General features: G+C 46.7%; 1 protein-coding gene across 2 annotated transcripts in view; it reads right to left on the reverse strand.

Annotated features, from left to right (window-relative positions):
• Positions 1-2,181: 2,181 nt before the first annotated feature.
• The window catches only part of PNKD (PNKD metallo-beta-lactamase domain containing), a 298,336-nt gene continuing 272,649 nt past the window's right edge, over positions 2,182-27,868 (reverse strand). For both annotated transcript variants that reach the window (XM_078679248.1, XM_078679249.1), the window contains exons 7-9: positions 27,603-27,689; positions 26,884-26,999; positions 2,182-2,697 (exon numbers count right to left, since the gene is read on the reverse strand). In XM_078679248.1, the coding sequence (XP_078535374.1) occupies positions 2,524-2,697; positions 26,884-26,999; positions 27,603-27,689 (377 nt within the window). In that variant the 3' untranslated portion in view covers positions 2,182-2,523. The remainder of the gene's footprint in view (positions 2,698-26,883; positions 27,000-27,602; positions 27,690-27,868) is intronic.

Genomic DNA, 27,868 nt, shown 5'->3' on the forward strand with positions numbered 1-27,868 from the left:
AAGCCAAGTGTTCTTTGTAGGGCTACCACACCCCCACTTGAAAGAGCTGTAACCCAAATTCTTCTCTAGGATTCAGCATATTGGGCAGAACATGCCTCATCCATTTTACATGTTTGTTTAATGCTAATTGTTAAGGTTTTCTTCTTATAAGGAATGCTTGATAACAAACAGTAAATAGGGATTCAAAATGCTGAGAAGCCTTTCAGTGCATAAACAGATGCTCTAGAGAAAGATGAACAGCTCCCTGTGACCAACATTAGCCTGTATCTCCTGCAGTAACAACACCTTCATTCCTCCTAATGCTGGTCTGTGCCCATAATGGAGATTAGAAATATGGAGCCACTAAATATACATTCAGCAACGTAAAGAGAGGTTAGAGTGGACCACACGGAGAGCACCCCTCGCAGGGCGCGTGCGGAGTGGCCTCCGCCAGCTGTGTGAAGACAGAGGAGAGAGTGTGGGAGCACCACTCAACAAGGCCAGAAGATGCTCCTGGCAGCAGTACAGCACTCAGGAGTATAGATCTTTAAAGAAACTACAGGGAAAATGTGAAAAGAGAGGCGCTGACACCTGTTTGCAGCAGCAACCACTACGTATGGCGTTAGGCCACACCCCTCGCCCATTCTTTTAAACTATAAAACAAGAAGTGCAAATGGAATCAATCCATAGGAAAGATTCACAAACCTGGGCTATCAAAGGGGAGCGAGCACTCAACGCGTGCAAAAAATTACTACACGCACAGCTGCCGCATAGCACAGCTGGAGGAAAAGCCATGGTGCACATGTTAAGGCCCTTAGAAGAATGCATTGCACCCACCGACTTCAAATCCACTACTGTCTACAATCAGTAGTAGAAACTCTGAGCAGCAACTAAGCGAACATTCACATTATATTCCCATTCATGAGGCGGTATTTGCATAAACTCTAGGTGATAAAGCAGCAACCTGAAGCTAGTTTGTTTTGTGGCGGTGGGGTAGATGTTTAATTTTTTAACTGGGGGTGGGGCGTAACCGTTTCAGCCCCCCGGACCCGCATTTATTCTATTTTTTGTTTTGGACACAACTTTATGACTTTATTTAGAATTGTAGATTACCGTATTAATTTGAACTAACAGCATCATTAGTGCCATGGGCAGCAACCATGAATCCCATGTATGAATGTGAAGCTATTAACTACAACAATGTTTGAGGGGTTAGATATCTCTAAGCAAGTCTTTTTAAAAGTCTTCAAATTGTAAAAAGGGAGTATAATACATAGAACATTACTTTGTACTCTATGTATGAAATACAAGAGAATACACATCTATGTTGCATAGAGAAATCCACGCGGATTTGCTCACAATCTACGACCCCGTCATATTCCTTTTCATATGCATTCTATGTGTTTTGTGACTACTTCCTGTTGCCGGCCCTCCCTGCCTATGTTTTGCAAATCCTGCCCTTTTACCTTGAACCTCTGCTCCCCCAGCCTAAATTGGTAGGCAAAAGGTTATCAAATTAAGAAGATTAATTTCAAGATCATTTGCGGTCAACATCTGTTTAGAAAGCCGATAGCAGGTGGTTGATTTAAAATATATCTTCGCAATCCAGCTGTACCCCAAGATATTTTAATGTCACACCCGTTGACAAAACTGATGCACCAGCAAAGGCAGATGTGGGGTCTCCTGCGTGTAACCCTGTGGTCCGTTTCAATTGTGTTTTATCCCCACAATGCACTTAAAGATGGACAACAGCTGGAATGAACTAGCATCACATCATTAGGTGAGGGTTTCTCAAGAGATCCCTCAGTTAAACTCACTCATGGGTCTGAAAGGTACCCTGATGGCCCTTGAAGACTACTTGTAAACATCTCTCCCCTCATCTGCATATTATCCCAAGCCTTGTCTTGATGCAGATAAATGTACACTCTTCCCTTCCCATGGTATGGGGACACACAAGATACAAAGACCAGACACCCAGTTTCAGATGGTCCACCTGCAAGTTGTACATGATGGTGCTGGTCACAGGAGCTCTGCAGGCTTCATCAGATGCACTGGAAGGGGTCTTTGGATTACCATACGAGAGTATCCCAAATCAGGTGTTTCTTTAGAACTCAATTTCTTTTATTGAGTTAACCAGTAGGATACCAAAAGCGTATGAAGCACTTGATCCACAAGAAATGAATAAGCATGGAAACGATTCAATTTATTCTTGATATTTTTGTATTTATTTCACCCATCTACAGCAGCCCCAATATCCCTGGGGCAGTGTATTGCCCGTCACAGCTGAAATTTGCTAAACTATTTCACAGTTGCGATTAAAGGAAAAACTCAACACTGTCTCTGCACAGCTTTCGGTCAAGGTAGATGGTATGGTCTCGTCTTCTACACCCGCCGCTCACAGTCCTTCAAACAGTTCATGCGACACGTGGCCCTGGACACGAGCCAAGGTCGGTTCGGTGACCAGACACCGTCCTGGAATGAAACAGTCTCTACCCGTTGGGATAGGCCCTGAAGAGGAAGACTGGCAACCGGGGCGGCCCGGTACTACCTTCCTTTGAACAAGTCCTTCCTCCGTCGCACTTCTTCCAAGACCCTGGCGCGGAAGTGACTCCACTCCTCGTCGGTCGACTGCTGGAGGTTCAGCGCACTCTGGAGCTCCCGGCTGTGGGTGCGCAGGAAGGGATTGTACTCTTTCTCCTCCCCAAGCGTGGATGGACTCTGGAGAGTAAGGAACATATGGAACATTACGTCACAGGTAAATCGTCTACGGTACCTGCTGTTGGTTACAAACACAATTCTACAGTAGATCATATATCAGATTAAAGTACTCGCACCAGAAAGTTATCACCAGACCACTGTGCATTTGCTATGATCTTTGAGATGACAAGAAAAATCCACATAATGTACATTTGTGGGTGCTTTGTAATAGATGATCATGTTTGCTCCATCCACATTCACCCCCTTACGTACCAGTGTGTGCCCCTACTTTCTGCGCCCCCAGGGCACTTTGATAACATAGAAGGGTCTGTGGACGCTTGCGCCGCTCCTGCTGGAATTGAGATCCCACCAGAACACAAATAGCACCAGCACAACCCTATGGGGGCGTTCCCTTATTTGCATAGGGGTGTGGACCATGCAAATGAGGGAAACAGTTTGCCTCTGCAACAGTGCCACGTTATGGATGCCAGTGTAGTGGCAAAGTGGCTGTCAGAAGGTAGACTGACTGTGCCACAAAGAGACGGCACACCGTCGTGTGCACCCCCGAGTGTGCCTGCCCTTTGAAAGGGTGCAATTGGGGGGCAATGGTCCTCCTAGACATCACCCACTGCATCTGCCTGCATTGGGGAGATCTCTGCTCTCCACCTTGTAAACAAAGCAGGCTGTGTGCAGCCTGCACTGTGAAAGTCAGAGTGGCTGCTTCAAACAGCTGCTCCGCCCTTTAATAATGCGCTGCAACCCCCCCCCCCCCGAAGGCATCACCTTATCTGGACTGTGGCGCACTGTCCCTGTTTGCGCCCAGCACACCTTGTTACAGGTGCGCTGTGGCACAAACAGGGACAGTGAGACCTTTACCTAATGTGGCCACTGGAACGCTCTGCGGTCTTGTCAGGTGCATACAGCGCTATATATATATATATATATATATATATATATATATATATATATATATATATATATATATTTTCTATATTGCACTGCAACACACACTTGCTCTTTTAACATATTCATGCTTATTTATTCAGCCCAAATCACTGGTGTTCTCTCAAACCTCAAAAGAATCCCTATTTTACTGTCCTTTTCCCCTTCCTCTGCTCTTCCTCCATACTTCAAGCACTTGGCGGTTTTTCTCCAGCAAAAGGCTATTCCAGGGGTGTCCAAGCCCAAAACAGGAGGACGAGGACTAGATTTGTGCCAAACTTTTAGGATATTCATATGGAATATATTTTCATACAATGACTAAGTGTCAAGTCAAGTCAAGTCATAAAATTTATATAGCGCACTACATACCCAGAGGGTTTCAAGGCGCTTAGGAAGGGGAGGAGGATTATTTGTCAAATATCCACGTTTTAAGCTGCTTTCTGAACGCTAGGTGATTCTGGGTGAGGCGAAGGTAAGCGGGGAGTGAGTTCCATGTTTTGGCAGCCAGGTATGAGAAGGATCTGCCTCCCATGGTGGTCTTGTTGATGCGAGGTACAGTGGCGAAGGCTAGGCTGGAAGAGCGAAGTTGGCGGGAGGGGGTGTAGAAGGACAGTCGAGAGTTGAGGCAATCTGGTCCGATGTCGTAGAGTGATTTGTGTGCGTGGGTAAGCAGACGGAAAGTAATCCTCTTATTGACGGGTAGCCAGTGGAGGTCTTTAAGGTGACCAGAGATGTGTTCGTTGCGTGGGATGTCTAATATGAGCCTGGCTGAGGCGTTTTGGATTCGTTGTAGTTTCTTCTGGAGTTTAGCGGTGGTACCTGCGTAGAGGGTGTTTCCGTAGTCCAGTCGGCTCGTGACTAGAGCGTGGGTGACTGTTTTCCTTGTTTCGGAGGGGATCCAGCGAAATGTTTTTCTGAGCATGCGAAGAATGTTAAAGCAGGAAGAGGATACGGCGCTGACTTGTCTGTTCATTGAGAGTGAAGAATCCAGGATGACGCCAAGGTTCCGTGCGTGGTCTGTCGGGATGGGTGCATTTCCGAGGGCTTCCGGCCACCAGGAGTCGTCCCATGCAGAGGGGGATTTACCTAAGATGAGGACTTCTGTTTTGTCTGAGTTCAGTTTCAGACGGCTTTGTTTCATCCATTCGGCGACTTCTTTCATTCCTTCGTGTAGGTTAGTTTTGGCGGTGCTGGGGTCCTTGGTGAGAGATAGGATCAGTTGAGTGTCATCCGCGTAAGAGATGATGTTGAGGTTGTGTTGGCGGGCGATGGCCGCGAGGGGGCTCATGTATACGTTGAAGAGGGTGGGACTGAGTGAGGATCCTTGTGGTACGCCGCAGATGATTTCAGAGGCCTCGGACTTGAATGGTGGGAGGCGGACTCTCTGGGTTCTTCCGGTGAGGAACGAGGTGATCCATTCCAGTGCCTTTCCTTGGATTCCGATGTTTCTGAGGCGTTGTAAAAGGGTGCTGTGGCAGACTGTGTCGAAGGCTGCAGAGAGGTCGAGGAGGATGAGGGCGACTGTGTCTCCATTGTCCAGTAGAGTTCGAAGGTCGTCTGTTGCTGCGATGAGGGCGGTCTCAGTGCTGTGTTTGGCTCGGAAGCCAGATTGTGAGGGGTCGAGTGATTTGTTGGCTTCGAGGAAGGCGGCGAGCTGGTTGTTGACAGCTTTCTCGATGACTTTGGCCGGGAAAGGAAGAAGCGAGATGGGGCGGTAGTTTTTGAGTTCGGTGGGGTCTGCTGTTGGTTTTTTCAGAAGGGCGGTGAGTTCAGCGTGTTTCCAGTCTTCTGGGAAGGTAGCGGAGTTGAAGGAGCAGTTGATGACGTCTCGGAGGTGCGGAGCTATGATGGAGTCTGCTTTGTTGAAGATGTGGTGAGGGCATGGGTCTGTGGGGGATCCAGAGTGGATGGAATTCATCAGGCGTATGGTGTCCTCCGTGGAGATTGGGTTCCAGGTGTTAAGGGTGTTAACGAGGGGAAGATGGTCAGCTGGTGGTAGGGTGGGTTGGCTTCCGGGTTGTTTGTCAAAGCTGTTGTGGATGTCAGCAATCTTGTTGTGGAAAAAAGAGGCTAGGGAGTCGCAGAGGGTTTGAGAGGGGGTGATGTCGTTGGAGTTGGCCGAGGGGTTGGAAAATTCCTTGACGATGTTGAAAAGTTCCTTGCTGTTGTGGGCGTTGTTGTCAAGTCGATCCTTGAATGCTGTTTTCTTGGCTTTTCGGATTAGTTGGTGGTGAGTACGGATGGCGCTTTTGAAGGCGTCCTTGGTGCTGGTGGATGGGTCTTTTTTCCAGGCCTTTTCAAGGGAGCGGCACAGTTTCTTGGACTTCTTGAGGTCATCGTTGAACCATGAGGCCTTCTTGATGCCAAGTTTGTGTTGACATTTTTTCAGTGGTGCTAAGGTGTCGGCGGTGTTGGATAACCAAAGGGTGAGGTTGGAGGCGGCTTCGTTGGCGTTAGAAGAGAGGGCTGGGGAGGTTTGAAGGAGCGATGTGGAGATTTGCTCCGTGGTGATTTTGTTCCAGTTTCTTTGTAGAGTTGGTTGGAGGTGGATGATGGGTTTCGGCTTGTTGTAGGTGAAGTGAACGCAGCTGTGGTCAGTCCAGAGGAGATTCGTAGTGTGGCTGAAGGAGACATGGTTGCTGGAGGTGAAGATGGGGTCAAGTGTGTGACCTGCGATGTGGGTGGGGGAAGTGACCAGTTGTTTAAGTCCGAGGTTGGCGAGGTTGTCCAAGAGGGTGGCGGTGTTGCGGTCGTTGATCTTTTCAAGGTGGAAGTTGAGGTTTCCCAGAAGGATGTAGTCTTTGGAGGGGAGCGCGTGTGGGGTGATGAAGTCCGTGATGTCTTCACTGAATTTTGCGCGGGGTCCTGGTGGTCTGTAGAGGAGGGTGCCTCGGAGTGTGGTTTTGGGGTCGATGTGGATCTGGAAGTGAAGGTGTTCGGAGTTAGCGAGGTTAGCGTCAGAGCTGGTTGAGATGCGGATTGATTTTTTATGGACGATAGCGATTCCTCCTCCTGTATGGTCGGTGCGGTCCTTGCGTGTGATCTTATAGTCATCAGGGATAGCGATGGCGATGTCAGGGGCGGAGGAAGCGTTCATCCATGTTTCCGTTAGGAAGGCGACGTCAGGAGAGATGGTGTCTAGTAGGTTCCAAAGGTCAATGGCGTGCCTGTGGACCGAGCGGGTGTTGAGAAGGATGCATTCTAGGTGGTTGGGGTCGGGAATCTGTGTTGTGGTCGCAGCGGAGATGTTGTCGGTGCCGCTAAATTTGCAGGAGAGGCAGGAGAACGGTCCATGGGTGCGTCCAGGAGCGGCTTGGACGCAGGTGGGGGCGCGACCGGGGTTAAGGGCTAGGAGGGTGGCGGCATCGTAGGTAACGCGGGGGGGCTGGGCAGCGCGAGGGGCAGGGGGACTGGCGCTGGACGCGGTCCGGGCGCGGACGGGCTTACCTTTGGCGCACCTTCGGCGCGGATTGGGCGCGGACGCTGCGCGTGGACGCTGCGCGTGGGAGCTACTGTCATATATGGATAGTGGGGGGGAGGGGCGAGGGCGTCTCAGCTGGGAGGCGGGGCGGGCTAGGTAGGAGCACAACAACAACAAAATGGAGGGCGCTTGGGGGGAATACAATTTACAGGTCGGAAAGTCGCGTTGGGAATCAGAGCAGTGCAACAATCAAAGCGGAGCACAAAGCGCACGGCAGGCAATAGAAATGACACAGTTTTAAGCTATAAGCGCTAATTAACTATACCACAGCCAAAGCGTACAGCAGGCAATTGAAATTATACAGTTTTAAGCAAGAAGCGCTAATCAACGATACCACAGCCAAAGCGCACAGCAGGCGATTGAAATGACACAGATGTAAGCAGGAAGCGCTAATCAGGGATACCACAGTCAGAGGGAGCGACCACTCAGCTGGCAAGCGTCGAGTGAGTCACAGCGTTTCAAGGTAACGGAGCGCTGAAGTAGTCTGTGGGAGGGCGTCTCAGCTGGGAGGCGGGGCGGGCTAGGTAGGAGCACAACAACAACAAAATGGAGGGCGCTTGGGGGGAATACAATTTACAGGTCGGAAAGTCGCGTTGGGAATCAGAGCAGTGCAACAATCAAAGCGGAGCACAAAGCGCACGGCAGGCAATAGAAATGACACAGTTTTAAGCTATAAGCGCTAATTAACTATACCACAGCCAAAGCGTACAGCAGGCAATTGAAATTATACAGTTTTAAGCAAGAAGCGCTAATCAACGATACCACAGCCAAAGCGCACAGCAGGCGATTGAAATGACACAGATGTAAGCAGGAAGCGCTAATCAGGGATACCACAGTCAGAGGGAGCGACCACTCAGCTGGCAAGCGTCGAGTGAGTGAGTTAAGTGTGACTTGCTTAACATGACACTGATCCGGTCCCCACATGCCAACCTTGGACACCCTCCCCCCTAATGCCCCTCGACTTTGACTCGGTGAGAGAAGATGGATGCCAGCAGGGTGGCATCAGACCTCTCCTATAAAATGTTGTAATGCTAAATGCTACTATATTTTCTTATAACAACCTCGTACTCCAATATCTGTATGTAATAGGACAGTTATGCACATAAGTATATAAAGATATTACAATGATCCATGTTTTTTTAGGTTAATTAATTTTCTAGTACTACAGACTTCAAGTTTATAGCCAAGGTCAAAGGCTAGACTTGAATTCATATAGCACATAGTGGACAGAGCAATGAACACACTAATGCACATTGTAGAAAGCCAGTCGTTTCTGTCAAATAAAGTAAATATGAATTTGATTTCTGTTATTTTGAGAAATTGTTTATTTGCCTCTACTTCCAGCATATGCACTTCATTCTGAGTCAACAAGTGTTATTCTTACTAATTCAAATTCAACCCCCCAAGCATTTTGTATCCCTTGTCAGAACACTCATTTGTTGTGCCGAACCCTCAATGAGACAGTTATTCCCTTGCACAGCCACACTCGTGTCTTTTAATTTTATGTTTTTCGTTCTTTTAACACATTGGTTGCATATTTGTGCAAGTTGTTAACGATTTGTGTCATTTTATTGTGCCATTTTTTTCTTATTTCCTTACTTTTACGTGATTTTACTCTGTTTCTATGTTGACTCAAAGATGTTAACGTTTATCTCATGGTGGTAAGATCCACCCTTTTATAATTTTTACTAATCAAATAAAGTATTATTATTATATTTGCCTCTACTTTTCACCAACCATCTATCTGCAAGGACTTCATGGCCTCCAACCATGCAGGTTTTTAATTTTTTATGAAAATAATTCCTGTGCAGAAATGTTTTCCGTTAGTACACACTATTTCGTGATTTCCTATAACAAAATATGAAACTGGAAGGACGAGACCAATTCTCTTATTTGATGATGTAGTCTTCGGCAAGCCTGCAACGTTGATTGGACCGGTTATCTTCTTCCGCCATCAGGCCTCGGCCTCCTCAATCAATGACCGCTCAGATCAGAGTAAATAAAAGACAGGAAGGCGACTACATCACACTTTGTTTAAATGCATGAAAGAGGTGGTCACAGAGCACTGTGTTTTAAAAAATGACAACCAAAGGAAAAAAATGAAAAACTACCTGTGGGCAAACGTTCACAGAAAACGAGATCTGCAAGTTTTTCTTCTAAAAAAGTAGCTTTTTCTCTTCTAAAGCCTACTTTTTGTTGACATTTTTTAACCGGTGCATTTTAGGTCAAGCCTAGCGCCAGCCGGCAGTGCACATACACTGCTCTGCAAGGCATGCTGTAATCCCTTTGTGGAGTTTCAAACACGTCCCCGCTTTCTGATTGGATGCTTCTCTGCCTATAGAAATTCTATTGCTTTCCTTCGTTAACGGTGTTCATTTGTCCCACCTTGTGTCTGTTTTGTTACCTCCCTGGAGACTGCCCCTGCTACATAGACCCTTTCACTAGTGGCCATATGTATTCTTTTAGTCCCAGTGGAAGCACACTGCAGCGGCCCCACTCCCCGCGCCTCTCGATGTGAGCCTTCTGGTGGACCTCGCTTGCTCTCCCGGGTCCATTTCTGTGGGATCTTCATCCCAGCTGGAAAGGTAAAGCCGGAACTTGTGAGGGAACTGGGCTGGTGTTGGGGAGCAGGGAGAAAAGGATGGGACCTAGTTAGCCACAGGCTAACCAGCATAACAGACCCTTTAGGAGACCTCCAATCCATAACCATCGCAGTTTTCCGGACCCCTCAACCAGCAATAAGCTCTACCCGTAAACTGAGGACAAACAGCTTATATCATTTTAAGACAAAATGATCGTTACATTTAAGGACCGCCTTCACCCTCGTGAGTGACTCTGAGTTGCCGGTCTGTCCCTTTTCAAGATGGATAACAGACCTTGCTCGTTTCTCAGGCATATCTCCACTCGCTTCTGCATCTCTCTCTCGTCCCTGATGGTGAGTGTCCTGTTACTATATTGTAGTTCCACTACTTTTACCGTTCATGTCTTGGGAGCGAGCCTAGCACCCCGCAACCACCATTTCGGATACCAATTGCAAACCGGCACTCTTGTCCATCCGTCACATCCAAGAGGCGTGTGAGACCCAGACAGGGTGAGTGTGTCTGTGTGAAAGGACTGCCACCTCCAGCGTGGCCTGCTGCTGCCACCTCCATGCAAGTATGTCTGCCCTGTTATATCCTGTGCTCGATTAGTCACCATCCAGATTTTTGCAGCACTATGTAAATGCCAGCAATACACTGCAATCGCAATGGTCAGAGATGGGTTAATTAAGAGCTCGTTAGCACGCGTGGTTTGAGCAGCGTGTCCAATACAGCTGTCCTTTTAAATCTAGGATTTGCACTCCAGATTTTTCATGGAAATAATAAACTACAAACGCAATAATTCAGTGAAAGAAATCATGTGGGCAAACGTTCACAGAAAACGAGATCTGCAAGTTTTTCTTCTAAAAAAGTAGCTTTTTCTCTTCTAAAGCCTACTTTTTGTTGACATTTTTTAACCGGTGCATTTTAGGTCAAGCCTAGCGCCAGCCGGCAGTGCACATACACTGCTCTGCAAGGCATGCTGTAATCCCTTTGTGGAGTTTCAAACACGTCCCCGCTTTCTGATTGGATGCTTCTCTGCCTATAGAAATTCTATTGCTTTCCTTCGTGAACGGTGTTCATTTGTCCCACCTTGTGTCTGTTTTGTTACCTCCCTGGGGACTGCCCCTGCTACATAGACCCTTTCACTAGTGGCCATATGTATTCTTTTAGTCCCAGTGGAAGCACACTGCAGCGGCCCCACTCCCCGCGCCTCTCGATGTGAGCCTTCTGGTGGACCTCGCTTGCTCTCCCGGGTCCATTTCTGTGGGATCTTCATCCCAGCTGGAAAGGTAAAGCCGGAACTTGTGAGGGAACTGGGCTGGTGTTGGGGAGCAGGGAGAAAAGGATGGGACCTAGTTAGCCACAGGCTAACCAGCATAACAGACCCTTTAGGAGACCTCCAATCCATAACCATCGCAGTTTTCCGGACCCCTCAACCAGCAATAAGCTCTACCCGTAAACTGAGGACAAACAGCTTATATCATTTTAAGACAAAATGATCGTTACATTTAAGGACCGCCTTCACCCTCGTGAGTGACTCTGAGTTGCCGGTCTGTCCCTTTTCAAGATGGATAACAGACCTTGCTCGTTTCTCAGGCATATCTCCACTCGCTTCTGCATCTCTCTCTCGTCCCTGATGGTGAGTGTCCTGTTACTATATTGTAGTTCCACTACTTTTACCGTTCATGTCTTGGGAGCGAGCCTAGCACCCCGCTTCTGCATCTCTCTCTCGTCCCTGATGGTGAGTGTCCTGTTACTATATTGTAGTTCCACTACTTTTACCGTTCATGTCTTGGGAGCGAGCCTAGCACCCCGCTAAATAAATAAATAATACCCTATTTTTGACTAGGCATATAGCATAGCAGGTAGCTCAATAAATAAGAGTCAAGATTCGAGGTAGTAGGAGTTTCTGCAGGTTTATTACAGCATAAGGACAGGATCAGGACAACCTGCATAGGATGACCCAGCAGCTGCTGGGGCTAGGTCTGGGATGAGCGCGCTAACATTTAATAACAATACATTGACTTATATACATAGCGCAAACACATAGCATTACATTGCAGTAGGCGTAGCAGTGGGTGGAGCAGAAGGCGTGACGTGTAGCAGTCGCGAAAGATAACAGTAAAAAGAGGTGTAACTGGGAGTATACATAGACATGTGATGCAAACGTAACAGAATATGTCATGAATGGGCGGAAACATAGGAGGGGGCTACCTAAGGAGCCGGGACCTCTAACCTAATGGTGCGCGAAAATTGGCAATGACGTGTTACTAGGAGAAGCTGGGGGCTATGAACTCTGTGCTAGGAGCAGAGACTAGAGTCTGGAGGGTCGGAGCGACATGTACCTAAACCCTATCTGGTATCTGATGTTTAGGGAACATGTTGATATAAACTAGAAGTCATGAGGGGAAAAGCTAACTTGACTCTAAGGCTGGACCATGCATTATTCTACATGTAGTGCGTGATGAAGAATACTAAATGACCATTAAATACAGTATTTCTCTAACATGGAGACGAGAAGGCTAGACAATGACGGAAACTATTGATGCAGTTCAGTAACTTAGGAATGCAGAGAAGGAGGACTGAACTGATAGCTGGAACTATAACATACTTTTGGCAGACTCAGAGGCAGAGCCAAGCTGCACCGGGCTCTGCGAAGCAGGAAGTAAGTGAAAGGTCGAGGATACAGGTGGGGGCTATATCGCTCCTCAGCGAGGCTTTCAGGAGACAGGAGCTGAATCTGTGGTCCGGGCCCTTTTGAGGCCTGGAAACGGGGACTTTATAATGGAATAACGTGCACACTGGGAAACGTGGCAACATTACTTTACCTAGGCCTGATATTCGTAGTATTCACGAGGACTGGAAACTAACATACTAAAGGTGGACACAACTGGAATTGCGTCTTTAATCGGACATGGGGAATAACATATGCATATTGGTCATGCACACATAACACATGATGGATGAGGCGTAGGGACACAGAACATGGCAAAATTTACTTTTCCACATTCCCTCCTTGTCACTACGTTTCCATCAGGAAACATCAATTTTCATGATACCATCTATCATTTCATACAGTACCATTTGCTCGTCTCGAATTGTCTTGGAACGGGATTTAGAACGGGGCTTGGGACTAGGAATACAAGAGGTAGCACAAATGCCGCAAATCGCAGGGCCACATTGTATACAGAGGCAGCAGCTAAATATGATCGCTACTGCAATACCTAGAAAGGACAGGAATTTCCATCCCCATGCGGAAATTATATTCCAGAACCAACCGGACCATGTCCAGGTGCCTGGATCTTGATGTAACAGATGGGCAATTTTATGGAGTCTGGTTATAGCTGAATAAACAGACGGCGCGTTATTTGGAATGAAAATGCAGCAACTAGATCCGATGACTCTACAGGCCCCGCCCCTATCGGCCAGTATGACGTCAAGGACGAGACGATTTTGCAAAACGACAAATCTCATAGCAGATTGTTCTTCGGTTAGGTTACCTAGAGCAGAGGCAGTCTCATTTACTACAGCTTCAAGGGTTCTTGTTAACCTACGGATCAGTTTACTATTCTGGACAGGTCCTACGAAGAAGAAGAAACCTTTATTGAAATCTGTATACTGTTCTAGAGTAGTTTCAGTATAATCGACAATTGGGGACTCCCTTCTATGTCTAATGTGTACTAGATGTGTGTTTCTGTGATAATCAGATGGGGCTAGGAAAACAGGTGGCAGTAGGAAAGCAATGTAACAGGTTCCCTCCCAATCGAGGGGCAGACGGACATATGCAGTTTGACCACAAATAAAATAAGAATGACGTGAAGCTTTGAAAACAGATTTCCCACTGTCACTATACTGGATAACAGTAGTACATTCACTATGACCTACATGTATGGAACCATAACTACGGACACATAATTCGCCTTTGACTGGTAGTACTGAAATAGCAGGTAAGTCTGGAGTAGTATCAGACTGAACATTCAGGACCATGAAATTCGACGAATAATTACCTAAATTATATACTTCATTTTCTAGATCTAAACCTGTTCTGTGGGGGAGACCTTGCTTGTCTGGAAAACATGTACTGTTAAGAAAAAACATATCTGTTGAGGATGACGTTAACGTGGACCATGCTCCACATGAACCATTATGTGAAAAAGGATAAGGAAACAGTGGCAGAACTCCCTTCGGTGTCTGAAAAGGGGGGAGTCGACCACACACCCAACAATTAGTGGCATTGCTGGTCTGGTGTGAATAATGTAACATACGGATGAAAGAATTGTTGCGCATAGCAAGGCGGTATGAATATTCGTGAGGAGGCAGATCACTAAACGTGTGCTCTACTGTAGCATTAGCAGACATATTTACATGAGGAACTGGAAAATACAGATAGAACGCATAGCTGGTGCAGGAAATCATTATGCTGATGAATAATACGAAACTCAGAAAAACGATACATCGGTTTGCGTTTAGACTGACTCTCTCACTATGGGGGTCTATTTTATACATGTCAGAAACAGTCTAACCGTTTCACCTAGGGGAGGACTTATACAATCAAACTGACTGACTTATTTTACTAGACCTGAGCTTTAACTTATACTCCTGTTGCGGAGTTTTCTCTAACAAGGGAGGGGTTGTAGTAATGTCTTGTGCGGGACAGTCCTTAAGAGCAATATTCTGGCAGTCCTTCAAATCCTGGGAAATGTTTTTAGAAACGGATTTCAGTCCTTTAAAAAGTTTAACATGAGAAAGGTGGATCCATCCTTTTCTGCCTTCCAACTTGACGGCAGTACGGGTGGTGAGGAGGACTTGACGTGGCTCCTTCCAACGTGGTTCCAGCGGACTTGATCTGTCAAAATTTCTGATCATCACCAAGGAGCCTGGAACGATCTCGTGCGGTGCCACCTCGGTATTGTCTGGAAATGCGGCGGCAACCTGTGAACGACATGAGTTGAGGGCAAACATCAAGGAAGCTAGGTAATCTGTCAGCATATTACATGAAACATCGGTAATACTTCGGGGTCTAGGAGTACCCCACATGTTAGGGGGGCGGCCGAATACGACCTCATACGGGGACAGACCTGATCTAGAATGTGCGACCATGCGCATATAAAACAAAGCGACTGGCAGAGCTACTAGCCAGTCCACACCCTTGTCTTTACAAACTTTGGCAATGCGGATTTTCAGAGTCTGATTATGTCTCTCTACCAGACCGGCTGCTTCAGGATGGCGTACACAATGGAACTTCCACTGGTACCCTAACAACAGGGAAACGTGCTTCATTAACTCTGAGGAGAATGGCTGACCGTTATCAGAATATACGACTCTAGGGAGTCCATATCTAGGGAAAAATTCACGAACCAACTGCTTGGCAGTGGTCGCGGCTGTGTAATCTGGGACTGGATATGCTTCTGTCCACCTGGACAAAGCGCATACAACTACAAGGACATACTTGAAACCTCGACATCGCTCCATCTGAATATAATCCATCTGGAGGACCTCAAAAGGGTGGTCAGGGGGCTGGAAACCACCTTGTTCCACCGGGACACTTTTACCTGGATTAAACTGACAACATATCATACAGGTACGGACTTTCTGCTTGGCTGCAGCTCGTAAATGCTTGTTGAACCAAATGTTCTGGATACTGTCTAACATAGCTTTTTCTCCTAAATGTGCTGGACTATGTGCGGTATTGATAATGACTTGAACCATAGAGTCGGGGAGAAACCATGTGGCTCTACCCTTCGTTAACCATCCTTGATCTGTCTGGACCCCTCCTTGTTCAGACCATTTCTTGATTTCATCGGGGGTAGCATGTAACTGGATATCTATGACATCTTGTGTAGGGTCCTTAACTGTCATGCATGTAATCGGATCTGGAGTATGTGTCTGATTAACTGGAATGTCTGGAGTCTGTGCTGTAAGCTTGGCTGTGCGGTCTGCTAGATCATTACCTTGGGAAATAATGTCAGTAACTTTCGTATGTGCTTTGCATTTCATGATAGCAATAGATGTCGGTAAATGTATGGCATCTAACAGGGCTTGAATAAGGAGACCATGCTGAATCTTGGTTCCATGAGAAGTCATGAAACCTCTCTCCTGCCAGAGCACTCCGAAGTCGTGTACAACTCCGAATGCGTAACGTGAATCTGTGTAAACATTAACTTTCAGGTTCTTGGCGTGTATACAGGCTTGTGTCAGAGCGACTAGCTCTGCTGCTTGAGCGGACAGGGTATCAATACGGTGTGTTTCAATAACTTCAGTGTCAGTAGTCACTGCATACGCGGCGACTAGTTCTCCTGTACTAGTTCTCATACATGAACCATCCACATAAAGTGTCAGGTCAGGATCTGGTAATGGGATGTCTGTCAGGTCTTGTCTTGGCTTTGTCGTGATATTAACTACTTCCACACAGTCATGTGTGTCAGAATTTGAACTAACTGATGGTAACAGTGTAGCAGGATTCAGGACGTTGCAGCGTCTAATTTCTATGTGTGGCTGGAACAGTGTCAATTCATAACCCGTCAAACGTGCAATGGTCAAGTGCTGAGTTTGTGTTCGGTTTAAAAGAACTTCTACTGAATGTGGGACTTGTACTGTCAGGGAGTGCCCTAAAACTATGGAATCACTTTGTCTGATAGCTAGTGCTGTGGCTGCAACTGACTTGAGGCACGCAGGCAACGCCTGGGCGACTGGATCTAATGTGCTCGAAAAATAAGCACAGGGCTTGTATTGTCCTGCTTGATCTTGTGTGAGAACAGATAATGCTGTACCTTCGCGTTCAGTAACGAAAATTGTAAAAGGCTTACTGTAGTTCGGTGTAGCTAGAACTGGAGCTTGGCATAGGGCTTTCTTTAACTCGTTGAAACTAAGTGTATGTTCAGATGTCCAAGGGAGGACAGTCGATACGGCTGCCTCCTGTGTCGTTAACTGTATCAGTGGCTTGGCTAGAAATGCATACTGGGGAATCCATTGTCTACAATAAGAAGTAAGGCCGATAAAGGCACGTACCTCCTTCTGGGTTCTGGGCTGGGGAAGACTCGCTATTAACTGGATACGGTCGGGTGTCAACTGCCTACCCCTCTTGGACAGCAAGTGTCCTAAGTATACCACTTGCTGGACACAGAATTGAAGCTTCGAAGGTGACACCTTGTGCCCCATCTCAGCTAGAAAATACAGGACTGTAAGTGATGCTCGCTCGCAGTCACGTTCAGAACGGGCTGTGATCAGTAGATCATCGACATACTGGAGCAGGGCAGTGTCAGTTGGCATGTGAATATTGTCTAGTTGTCTCTTGAGTGCTTGACTGTAAATACTAGGGCTTTCTGTGAAACCTTGAGGAGCGCGTGTGAACATATAGCTCCTTCCATTTAAACAAAATCCGAAAAGAAACTGGCTGTCTGGATGAATTGGAACACTAAAAAATGCATTCTTGAGGTCTATGACAGTGAAAAACATGGCTTCGGAATCAATGGCTGTTAACAGGGAAGAGATGTCTGGGACAACTGGGTACTGCGGAATAATACATTTGTTAAGCTCTCGTAAATCAATCACTAATCGATATACTGGGGGTGCATTCGGATCAGTACGTTTCATGACTGGAATGATCGGAGAATTACATACATTGGAGTCAGTTTCTACAACTACTCCTTGAGCCATGAGCTCGTCAATAATTTTGGATAAGGCTGCTACAGCCTCAGGTGGCAATCTGTACTGTCTGATTCGGGGTAACACTACGCCTGGTTTGAGAGTCACACGATGGGGTGTGATTTGCATATAACCTACATCAGTTGGACCTTGCGCCCATAAGTGCTGCGGAACATTAGACAATCTTGAATCAAAATCTCGCAATACATAGTGACCCTTAAAGTCACGTAGGAACAGACGTATTCCCTCTGGGGAACAGCAAATAACTGCACCTAATTCTTTCAGTGTCTTAATGCCTAACAGGTTTTCTGGACATGACTTAGTAAGTAACAGATCAGTAGTGCGGGACAATGGACCTACTTCTAGGGTAACTGGCTTTGATATCTCATTAACTATTGGCTTTCCTGAAAATCCAAGGGAAACATTTCTTGAGCCTGAGAGCGGAGCCCCTGGAACTTCGGCATGACTAATTGTGGTCCTACTTGCCCCTGTATCGATCAAAAACTTTCTGTCTTTCCCTAATACTTGACTGTGAACATAGGGACCTTCTTGATCTACAGGTATCTCGATGAGAGGCAAGCCTACCTCCCTCTCTAGGCTGTTTCATGAATATGGCTGGTACTCTGGATACTCAGACTGTGTATACTGATACATCTGCGATGTAACGTGCTGTGTTGCAGCAATAGGCTGCGGAGCTGTAACTGTCTGTTGTGCATTCTGTGACTGCGGAGTCTGTAAAACTTGTTCTTGTCTAGGCGGACGTGGTCTTTCTTTAGTCTTACCAGTAGCTATGTTATGTTTCAGAACTGCACACTCGTTTATAAAATGACCTGGCTGTTTACAATAATTGCAGTTCCCTTTAACGGGAGCTGCAGGATGACTGGCTTGATTCGGACCCCTCTTCTGACTGTCTTGAGGAACAGATTGTGCAACTAGCACTTTCATTTTCGTGTCTTTCATACGTTTTCTCTCGTGTTCTTGCTCTTCCCTGATTCTATTCTGGTGATACTGGAGCATCTGGGACGGAGTATTTGCTTGCCAGGTGCTTTCGACTTTCAAAACTCGGTTTTTAATTTGTGGACTTGAATTCTCGACTAATTTGGTAACAAAAAGATGAGGGTATGACTCACTACTTGTCTTGAGACCACTGTTAATACTAAAACATTTTTCAAATCTAGAATAAAAATCACTAATATCTTCATCTTGTTTCTGTTTACAGGCTGAGATTGCATCCCAGTCTTCTTTTCTCGTTGTCAATAATCTGGGTAAAACTTGAATCAATAATTCTGGTAATTCTTTACATTTATCTCCAAGACCGGTACCTGGTACTCGTGCCTTGTCTTCAGCTTCTAGAGCTGCCCAATCGATCTTTTTCTCTCCCACCTCCCATTCTTTTTCCTTTAACTTTTCATACACCCCTGCGGGTAACAGGACCTTTAACATTTTAATGATATCTGGGTAAGTGTATTCTCCCATACGGAGCATGTCTTTTAATTCTCTATGGAACCCTGCTGGATCTTTGTCATGACAGGGAATTAATTTCTTCATTTCAAGAAGTTCCATCTTTGAAATCGGAGTGTATACAAACACTCGTTGCATTTCGCCACCCGCCCCTTGGACTGGGTGAACTTCTCGTAACGGATTCTGTCTGTCTATGTAAAACGGTTTACTTTCTGGGGGTGAGACATGAACAAAATGCGGGTTCAGAAACGTTCTATATTTGTGGCGCTGTTCTAGAATGACACTCATTAAATCGGTACCTAGACCTCTCCATCTATACTGGAGTAACTCGTTCAGAATATCATGCAACGGACCTGGATCAGAATGTTGACCCTCATACAAAGTAATGAGGTGCTGGATCATATACATACCCACCAGTCGTTGCTCGGCTGGGGGCAATTTCAGGAACATTTGTGCCACTATTTCGTCTGGAAAAGTGGTAGAATCAGTAATCCATCGGACTGCTGATCGGGCTAGTTCTTGTTCATGCATGGTACTTAACTCACTATAACCGATTCGTGATTTCAGAATGTGATCGGTAGCTTGAAATACTTGTTCTAGAGAACCTTGTTCTGGTGCTGGATGATGAAAAATAGACTTGTGTTCCAGACGTAAATGGCGATCTGGAAATCTAGATTTTCCTACATACGCTATTCTGGCGGAATTCTCGTCTTCCTCTTCAGGATCAGAGATGCTTTCTTTCTCGCTTACTTGTGCTGCTTTACGCTGTTCGTGTAACCTTATTATTTCTTTACGAATTTTCTTGTACATACTCTCCATGGCACCGACGGTCTTATGCTTACCCTCGGCTATATTATCACTCCACCTTGTCAGGATTCTCATTTCGGCGGAATCTTTAGACGGGTAATCTTGTTCTCTTATTAGACAATTGATCAGGAACTTTAATATCATGAGCTGAATCTCGGCTTTCCTTTGAGACATAATCTCGCCAATACTTTCTGGATCATCCCCTGTACGGATGAAACGATATATTCTGTCTAGATCTTCTTTCATATTCGGCAAGGTGACTAGATACTCGGTCACTCTCCTTACACGTAAGGAATATAAAACCATATTATATTCGCCTGGGACTGGATCATAGACACATTCGTTAAGGGCTTGCCTGATTTCTGTAACCGACTTATTACTTTTAGGAGTACGCTGTGATGCTTGAGCATGTAATTCGAGTGCTGATAAACGCTTGTGTGGCGGTGGGGTTTGAGGAGTAGCTCCTCCTGCGGCCCCTAGACTGGAGTCGTCTACTGAGGCTCTACGTCCTGGCAGAGTGGGAAATGGAACTGTAGGCTGGACCGGGGGTACCGTAACAGGTACTCCGGTGTCTGGAGGAGCGGGAAGTGCCTGATTTACAGGGACTGGCGGAGCGCGAACAGGATTTGCATATTCGGGGACTGTGTCGTCCAGATAGGACGAAATAAAAATATCAGCTGCGGTCGGTTTGTGACGTAGCTTGGTCGGAATTAATGGTGGCGGGAAATTACTAGATGCCTCTGGGGTCGCTTTTGGCAAGCCTTCGGCAAGGAGAGGATACATACCCTTAATGAGGGCATGCCTCTGTCTGTCTGACTGTTCGGCTTTGACTTGTTCACCTATCTCGATTAATTCTCTTTCTTGGGCTCGTTCTTGGGATTCTCTACTTAACTCTGACTTTCTGACTTCCTTTTCCGTTCTTCTATGAGCTTCCTTACGCCATAACTCGATGGCATCTTTCTGTGACTGTCTGGCTTTCTTTTTCCATAATGCTTCTTCTACTCGCATGATACATTCGGCATCCCATGTACCCGATACGGGCCATCTATACTTTTCTTCTAACTGTTTGGTATACTCTACCCATAAATCTAGATACATTATGGCGCTTATGCCATGTTTCTGATACATAAAGTGACCTGGACTGTCCCTAGGCGGGACAGGAACTGCTTCCTCTAATAAACCCTTTCTAGTTTTTAACTGACGTAACTTGGAAAAGAGCGGCATTCTAAACTTGAATCGGAACACAATACAATACACGAAAAACAATAACAATTGGGAAAACAATTCAGGCATACCACGACATTGGAAATACATTAAACAATATCATAACATAACAGTTCGAACAGAATACTACCTGAAAATACTGAAAACAGAAACAGAACAGAATTCTCGAGAACGGAACAGACTAGAGTTACTGGATGCACTGCTGTAACAGTACGGAACATACCGGTCCCATAAAGGAACGCATCAAGACCCGTATCCACCTAGGTGAACACTTCGTTTGTGGGCTTGGGTACCACCAACCCACGGACCAGGAGTCAATTTAGACTGACCCTGTCTAGATACTACCCCAGCAATGGTACTCACCGGGCAGCACGGAACGGAAAGCCTCGGACGGGACTGGACTGCTACGACGACGGACTTCGGACTTCAGTTACGGGTGGGCCTCCGGATACCTCGGACCTTGGACTCTCGGCTTGGGCTCTGGTCGGGACTCGCCGCGTTCCTCCACCGTCTCGTTCGGATGCTGGACCGCCTCCTCCGTCTCCTCCGTGGGCCTGAGGGATACTTGAAGCAGAAATATCTGCACTTGGCCGGTATGGTTCCGTCACGGCTGCAGAGGGTCAGGGGGTCGGCGTGGCTTCACCGACGCGTGGGGAAAGGGCAAGTCCCTATTCGGGCGCCATTATGTGGTAAATAAATAAATAATACCCTATTTTTGACTAAGCATATAGCATAGCAGGTAGCTCAATAAATAAGAGTCAAGATTCGAGGTAGTAGGAGTTTCTGCAGGTTTATTACAGCATAAGGACAGGATCAGGACAACCTGCATAGGATGACCCAGCAGCTGCTGGGGCTAGGTCTGGGATGAGCGCGCTAACATTTAATAACAATACATTGACTTATATACATAGCGCAAACACATAGCATTACATTGCAGTAGGCGTAGCAGTGGGTGGAGCAGAAGGCGTGACGTGTAGCAGTCGCGAAAGATAACAGTAAAAAGAGGTGTAACTGGGAGTATACATAGACATGTGATGCAAACGTAACAGAATATGTCATGAATGGGCGGAAACATAGGAGGGGGCTACCTAAGGAGCCGGGACCTCTAACCTAATGGTGCGCGAAAATTGGCAATGACGTGTTACTAGGAGAAGCTGGGGGCTATGAACTCTGTGCTAGGAGCAGAGACTAGAGTCTGGAGGGTCGGAGCGACATGTACCTAAACCCTATCTGGTATCTGATGTTTAGGGAACATGTTGATATAAACTAGAAGTCATGAGGGGAAAAGCTAACTTGACTCTAAGGCTGGACCATGCATTATTCTACATGTAGTGCGTGATGAAGAATACTAAATGACCATTAAATACAGTATTTCTCTAACATGGAGACGAGAAGGCTAGACAATGACGGAAACTATTGATGCAGTTCAGTAACTTAGGAATGCAGAGAAGGAGGACTGAACTGATAGCTGGAACTATAACATACTTTTGGCAGACTCAGAGGCAGAGCCAAGCTGCACCGGGCTCTGCGAAGCAGGAAGTAAGTGAAAGGTCGAGGATACAGGTGGGGGCTATATCGCTCCTCAGCGAGGCTTTCAGGAGACAGGAGCTGAATCTGTGGTCCGGGCCCTTTTGAGGCCTGGAAACGGGGACTTTATAATGGAATAACGTGCACACTGGGAAACGTGGCAACATTACTTTACCTAGGCCTGATATTCGTAGTATTCACGAGGACTGGAAACTAACATACTAAAGGTGGACACAACTGGAATTGCGTCTTTAATCGGACATGGGGAATAACATATGCATATTGGTCATGCACACATAACACATGATGGATGAGGCGTAGGGACACAGAACATGGCAAAATTTACTTTTCCACAGTAAGATCCACCCTTTTATAATTTTTACTAATCAAATAAAGTATTATTATTATATTTGCCTCTACTTTTCACCAACCATCTATCTGCAAGGACTTCATGGCCTCCAACCATGCAGGTTTTTAATTTTTTATGAAAATAATTCCTGTGCAGAAATGTTTTCCGTTAGTACACACTATTTCGTGATTTCCTATAACAAAATATGAAACTGGAAGGACGAGACCAATTCTCTTATTTGATGATGTAGTCTTCGGCAAGCCTGCAACGTTGATTGGACCGGTTATCTTCTTCCGCCATCAGGCCTCGGCCTCCTCAATCAATGACCGCTCAGATCAGAGTAAATAAAAGACAGGAAGGCGACTACATCACACTTTGTTTAAATGCATGAAAGAGGTGGTCACAGAGCACTGTGTTTTAAAAAATGACAACCAAAGGAAAAAAATGAAAAACTACCTGTGGGCAAACGTTCACAGAAAACGAGATCTGCAAGTTTTTCTTCTAAAAAAGTAGCTTTTTCTCTTCTAAAGCCTACTTTTTGTTGACATTTTTTAACCGGTGCATTTTAGGTCAAGCCTAGCGCCAGCCGGCAGTGCACATACACTGCTCTGCAAGGCATGCTGTAATCCCTTTGTGGAGTTTCAAACACGTCCCCGCTTTCTGATTGGATGCTTCTCTGCCTATAGAAATTCTATTGCTTTCCTTCGTGAACGGTGTTCATTTGTCCCACCTTGTGTCTGTTTTGTTACCTCCCTGGGGACTGCCCCTGCTACATAGACCCTTTCACTAGTGGCCATATGTATTCTTTTAGTCCCAGTGGAAGCACACTGCAGCGGCCCCACTCCCCGCGCCTCTCGATGTGAGCCTTCTGGTGGACCTCGCTTGCTCTCCCGGGTCCATTTCTGTGGGATCTTCATCCCAGCTGGAAAGGTAAAGCCGGAACTTGTGAGGGAACTGGGCTGGTGTTGGGGAGCAGGGAGAAAAGGATGGGACCTAGTTAGCCACAGGCTAACCAGCATAACAGACCCTTTAGGAGACCTCCAATCCATAACCATCGCAGTTTTCCGGACCCCTCAACCAGCAATAAGCTCTACCCGTAAACTGAGGACAAACAGCTTATATCATTTTAAGACAAAATGATCGTTACATTTAAGGACCGCCTTCACCCTCGTGAGTGACTCTGAGTTGCCGGTCTGTCCCTTTTCAAGATGGATAACAGACCTTGCTCGTTTCTCAGGCATATCTCCACTCGCTTCTGCATCTCTCTCTCGTCCCTGATGGTGAGTGTCCTGTTACTATATTGTAGTTCCACTACTTTTACCGTTCATGTCTTGGGAGCGAGCCTAGCACCCCGCAACCACCATTTCGGATACCAATTGCAAACCGGCACTCTTGTCCATCCGTCACATCCAAGAGGCGTGTGAGACCCAGACAAGGTGAGTGTGTCTGTGTGAAAGGACTGCCACCTCCAGCGTGGCCTGCTGCTGCCACCTCCATGCAAGTATGTCTGCCCTGTTATATCCTATGCTCGATTAGTCACCATCCAGATTTTTGCAGCACTATGTAAATGCCAGCAATACACTGCAATCGCAATGGTCAGAGATGGGTTAATTAAGAGCTCGTTAGCACGCGTGGTTTGAGCAGCGTGTCCAATACAGCTGTCCTTTTAAATCTAGGATTTGCACTCCAGATTTTTCATGGAAATAATAAACTACAAACGCAATAATTCAGTGAAAGAAATCATGTATATGTTGTTGATTTGCCTACCACAGCTCCATACAGTGGAGTGGTGTGGCTCACTGGTTAGAGGCGGCAGACCCGAGAGCAGAAGTCGGCCCGGGACCGGGGTTCAATTCCCGACGCGGCAGGGTCGTGGACCTTGGTCAGCGGACTCGATAATTCTCGCTTCGGTGCTTACTCTAATCAGGGTTTGCACTCGGCAACTCTGGGCATTAGCTTGCCTAATCTCCACAACGGCCCCATCAATTCCGAGGATGCCAGGCTCCACCTGGAGAAGTAAGGTTCAATGGTTAGAGCGGCAGACCCTGATGCAGAGGTCTAGCCCGGGACCAGGGTTCAATTCCCCGCCTCGGCGGGTCTTGGGCTCAAAATTCCACGGACCTGATAATTCTCGCCTCGGTGCCTATTCCAATCATGGAGTCCCACTCTGCAACTCTGGGAATAGCTTGCTTAATCTCCACAACGGCCCCCACAACGCTAAGGATGCCTGGCTTGTGCGCTATACAAGTATCAATTTACATTTACATTACACCTTGGGGACTCTCAGCACGGACCATCCCACAGGGAAAGCCAGGACGGGTTCCCCAGAGTTATACAGCACCAGGAGACCTATGGACGGGTAGCAGTGCGCTTTACAAGCTCAAATACATTTACATTTACATATAGCATTTCCCATTTGTTTTAGTTGATGTTATAAATCTAAATGTAACCCATGGCACCAACAGACCAGTTTACACGTTTCATCACACAGAATGGCTCAAAAAGATACATCTTGAAAGGAATTCGCCATCTTAGCCCACACAGTCACTGGGCCTTCCTGTTTGAGGTTGTAGAAGACTTATGTACTACTAGTTTTACTCCCCATGGTGGCGATGCCTTTGTTTAAAAAAATTAAAACGTAATGCATTTTACAACTGTAATACTGGCCCACAGCTGCGGCTTCTTAATGCGAAATACAAACCCCTCAGGCAACTCTACAAACAGTCTAATCACAAATACAGGCACCGCAATTAAGACCTGGTGCACTAATTCTGCCGCCAGCGTGGGAAATACATGCAGAAATTCAAATTCAGCCTTCCACACTACTTTCCTGCATTCTAAACAAAGTCTAAGTAACCAGGTTTTTAATAATATAAGTAGTCAGTCAGACTCCCCACCCAGGGCATGCCCTGCCTCTTTCCTCTATGCAGCTCTGCCCGGTCTCTCTCTGTACCCATCCCTCTCAGAGTTCTATAAAGCATCTATTGTCCCTGTCTCAGCCTCTCATGTCTACCTCCACTGCCTGCGGTGTCTCTCTTTCTCACCTGCATTCTATCACTATCTAGCTACTATTAGCTCATTATTTGGCATTCATAATCATCCAGTTGCTCAAGCTATCTTTGTTTCATTCCACACTGGTTCATGACAGCATTGTATAGCTATTCAATCCCTGGGGGCACAGCACTCAGGATAAAGTGCTACATGGCTAAACACTTATAAGGTCCCAAAAGTCAGACCTATTGGCTATGCCAATGCTTGTTTTTTTTTTTTAAAGTTCAATAACTCATTGTGCGCCAAGTTCCACTCATCAACATCGTGCACTACCCATTTGTGCCAACTCCTACTCACGAGGTCCAAATCACACTCACTGTGCACCTCTTCTCCAACTCACACCACTCCACTTACTGTGGACCACGCGGCTCATCATAAAGTATCTTCCTTCTACCGCCCTCAGGTCACAATGACCACATTTCACTGACTGTGAACCTCCTACTCACAACGCATCATATCTCACTCACCACAGATCATCCCCCACTCACCACCTTCTTTTCACATTGCAGCACCTCCAATCACACTGCACTCTATCCCGCTCACCAGGATTCACCTCCCGCTCACCAGGATTCACTTCCCACTCACCACAGGTCACATTCCATTCATGTTGCAGTACCTCCACTCACATTGCACCATATCCCACTCACCAGTTCACCTCCCACTCACCACAGGTCACCCCCATCCACTGCACACCACCTTTCATTCATGTTGCTGCACCTCCACTCAAATTACACCATATCCCACTCACCGGAGTTCACCTCCCACTCACCACCTACCATTCATGTTGCAACACCTCCACTCACATTGCACCACATCCTGCTCAGCAGAGTTCACCTCCCACTCACCAGAGTTCACCTCCCACTCACCACAGATCACCTTTCATCCATGTTGCTTGCAGCGCCTCCACTCACACTGTATCAGCTCTCACTCACCAAACACCTCCTCCCATCCACAGCACCCTACACCGCCTTCTTCAAAACTGTACACCTCCCACTCTCTCCTACACCTCCAGCCACGTGCTATACCTCTTCTCCTCCTCACCCTACACAACCTTCCACTTACAGGACACTTTTTACTCTCCATAAACTTCCTCTACTTGCTGTACATCTTCAACTCCCACTACACCATGGTCCACTTACCGTACACCTCTTGTCCGCTCTCTGCTGCAGCACCCACTGGAACTTCTTTTCCCGTGCAGCATTGTCCGGCTCCACCACAGCTGCAAACGTCAAGTTATCCTCCGCGTACTCGTGGCCTGCATGTACGAACAAGAAAAATACCTTTAGAAGGCTGATGATGAGAGGCAGCGAGGGGCTATTTAGGAGGAGAAGAGAGAACAGCAATGACCCTAGATGGTGGTGCATGGAATAGGGCTGAGAACGAGCACGTCGAGCCCGAGTGTTACTGGAGACGAGACACATTCACTTACACACTGCTGCCTCCTGGACTGCTTCAAGGATTACTAGTACATCCATTTGTCCATCACTGGCCTCCTACACATAAAAAAGTCTGCAAACCTGCATAGCACTGACCTCACACTTCAATGGAGAATCACCTCTTTCTCACATACAGTCCCTCAGGCATTTCAATGGAGTTCTATTTCTTACACAATTCCTTACTCCGGTCTCAGGGAGCTAGGAACGCATTGTAAAGACGCGAGTTCTTGAGTTATTAAATTGATCCTTCCAGGCGTATGCTATCTTCAGGAAGAGTGATGCACACAGGCCTGGGAAAGCCTTGCGTCCAATCCTTTGGAGCACTAGTGGTTAAGTGACTACCCGAGCTTCACCTGGCTAAACAACCCTAGCAGCACAGGGGTTCCATATCCCACATGTCCAACCAATACCCAGAGACCCACCTGGCCAGAGAAGCGTGTCGTCCCCAAGAGCAGCGGTGGTGTCCAGTGAGGCCAGCATGGTGGTTGCGTTGCCCTCAAACATCCGCCCTGAGGAGCAAAGAACATAACAGACCATTGATCAATTCGACACATTGAGCAGTCATTTTGATTTTGAACTGTGATACCTTTCCTTCTATGAGTCTGAGACACCTGGAGGAAACCAACTGGCCTTTCAACAGAGTCAGTACAAGGCAGGGAAAGTTCAACTGGGTGAGGACAGGGAAGGG

The sequence above is a fragment of the Lissotriton helveticus genome, chromosome 3_1, assembly GCF_964261635.1.
Source record: "Lissotriton helveticus chromosome 3_1, aLisHel1.1, whole genome shotgun sequence".
In the NCBI taxonomy this organism is placed as follows: Eukaryota; Metazoa; Chordata; class Amphibia; order Caudata; family Salamandridae; genus Lissotriton; species Lissotriton helveticus.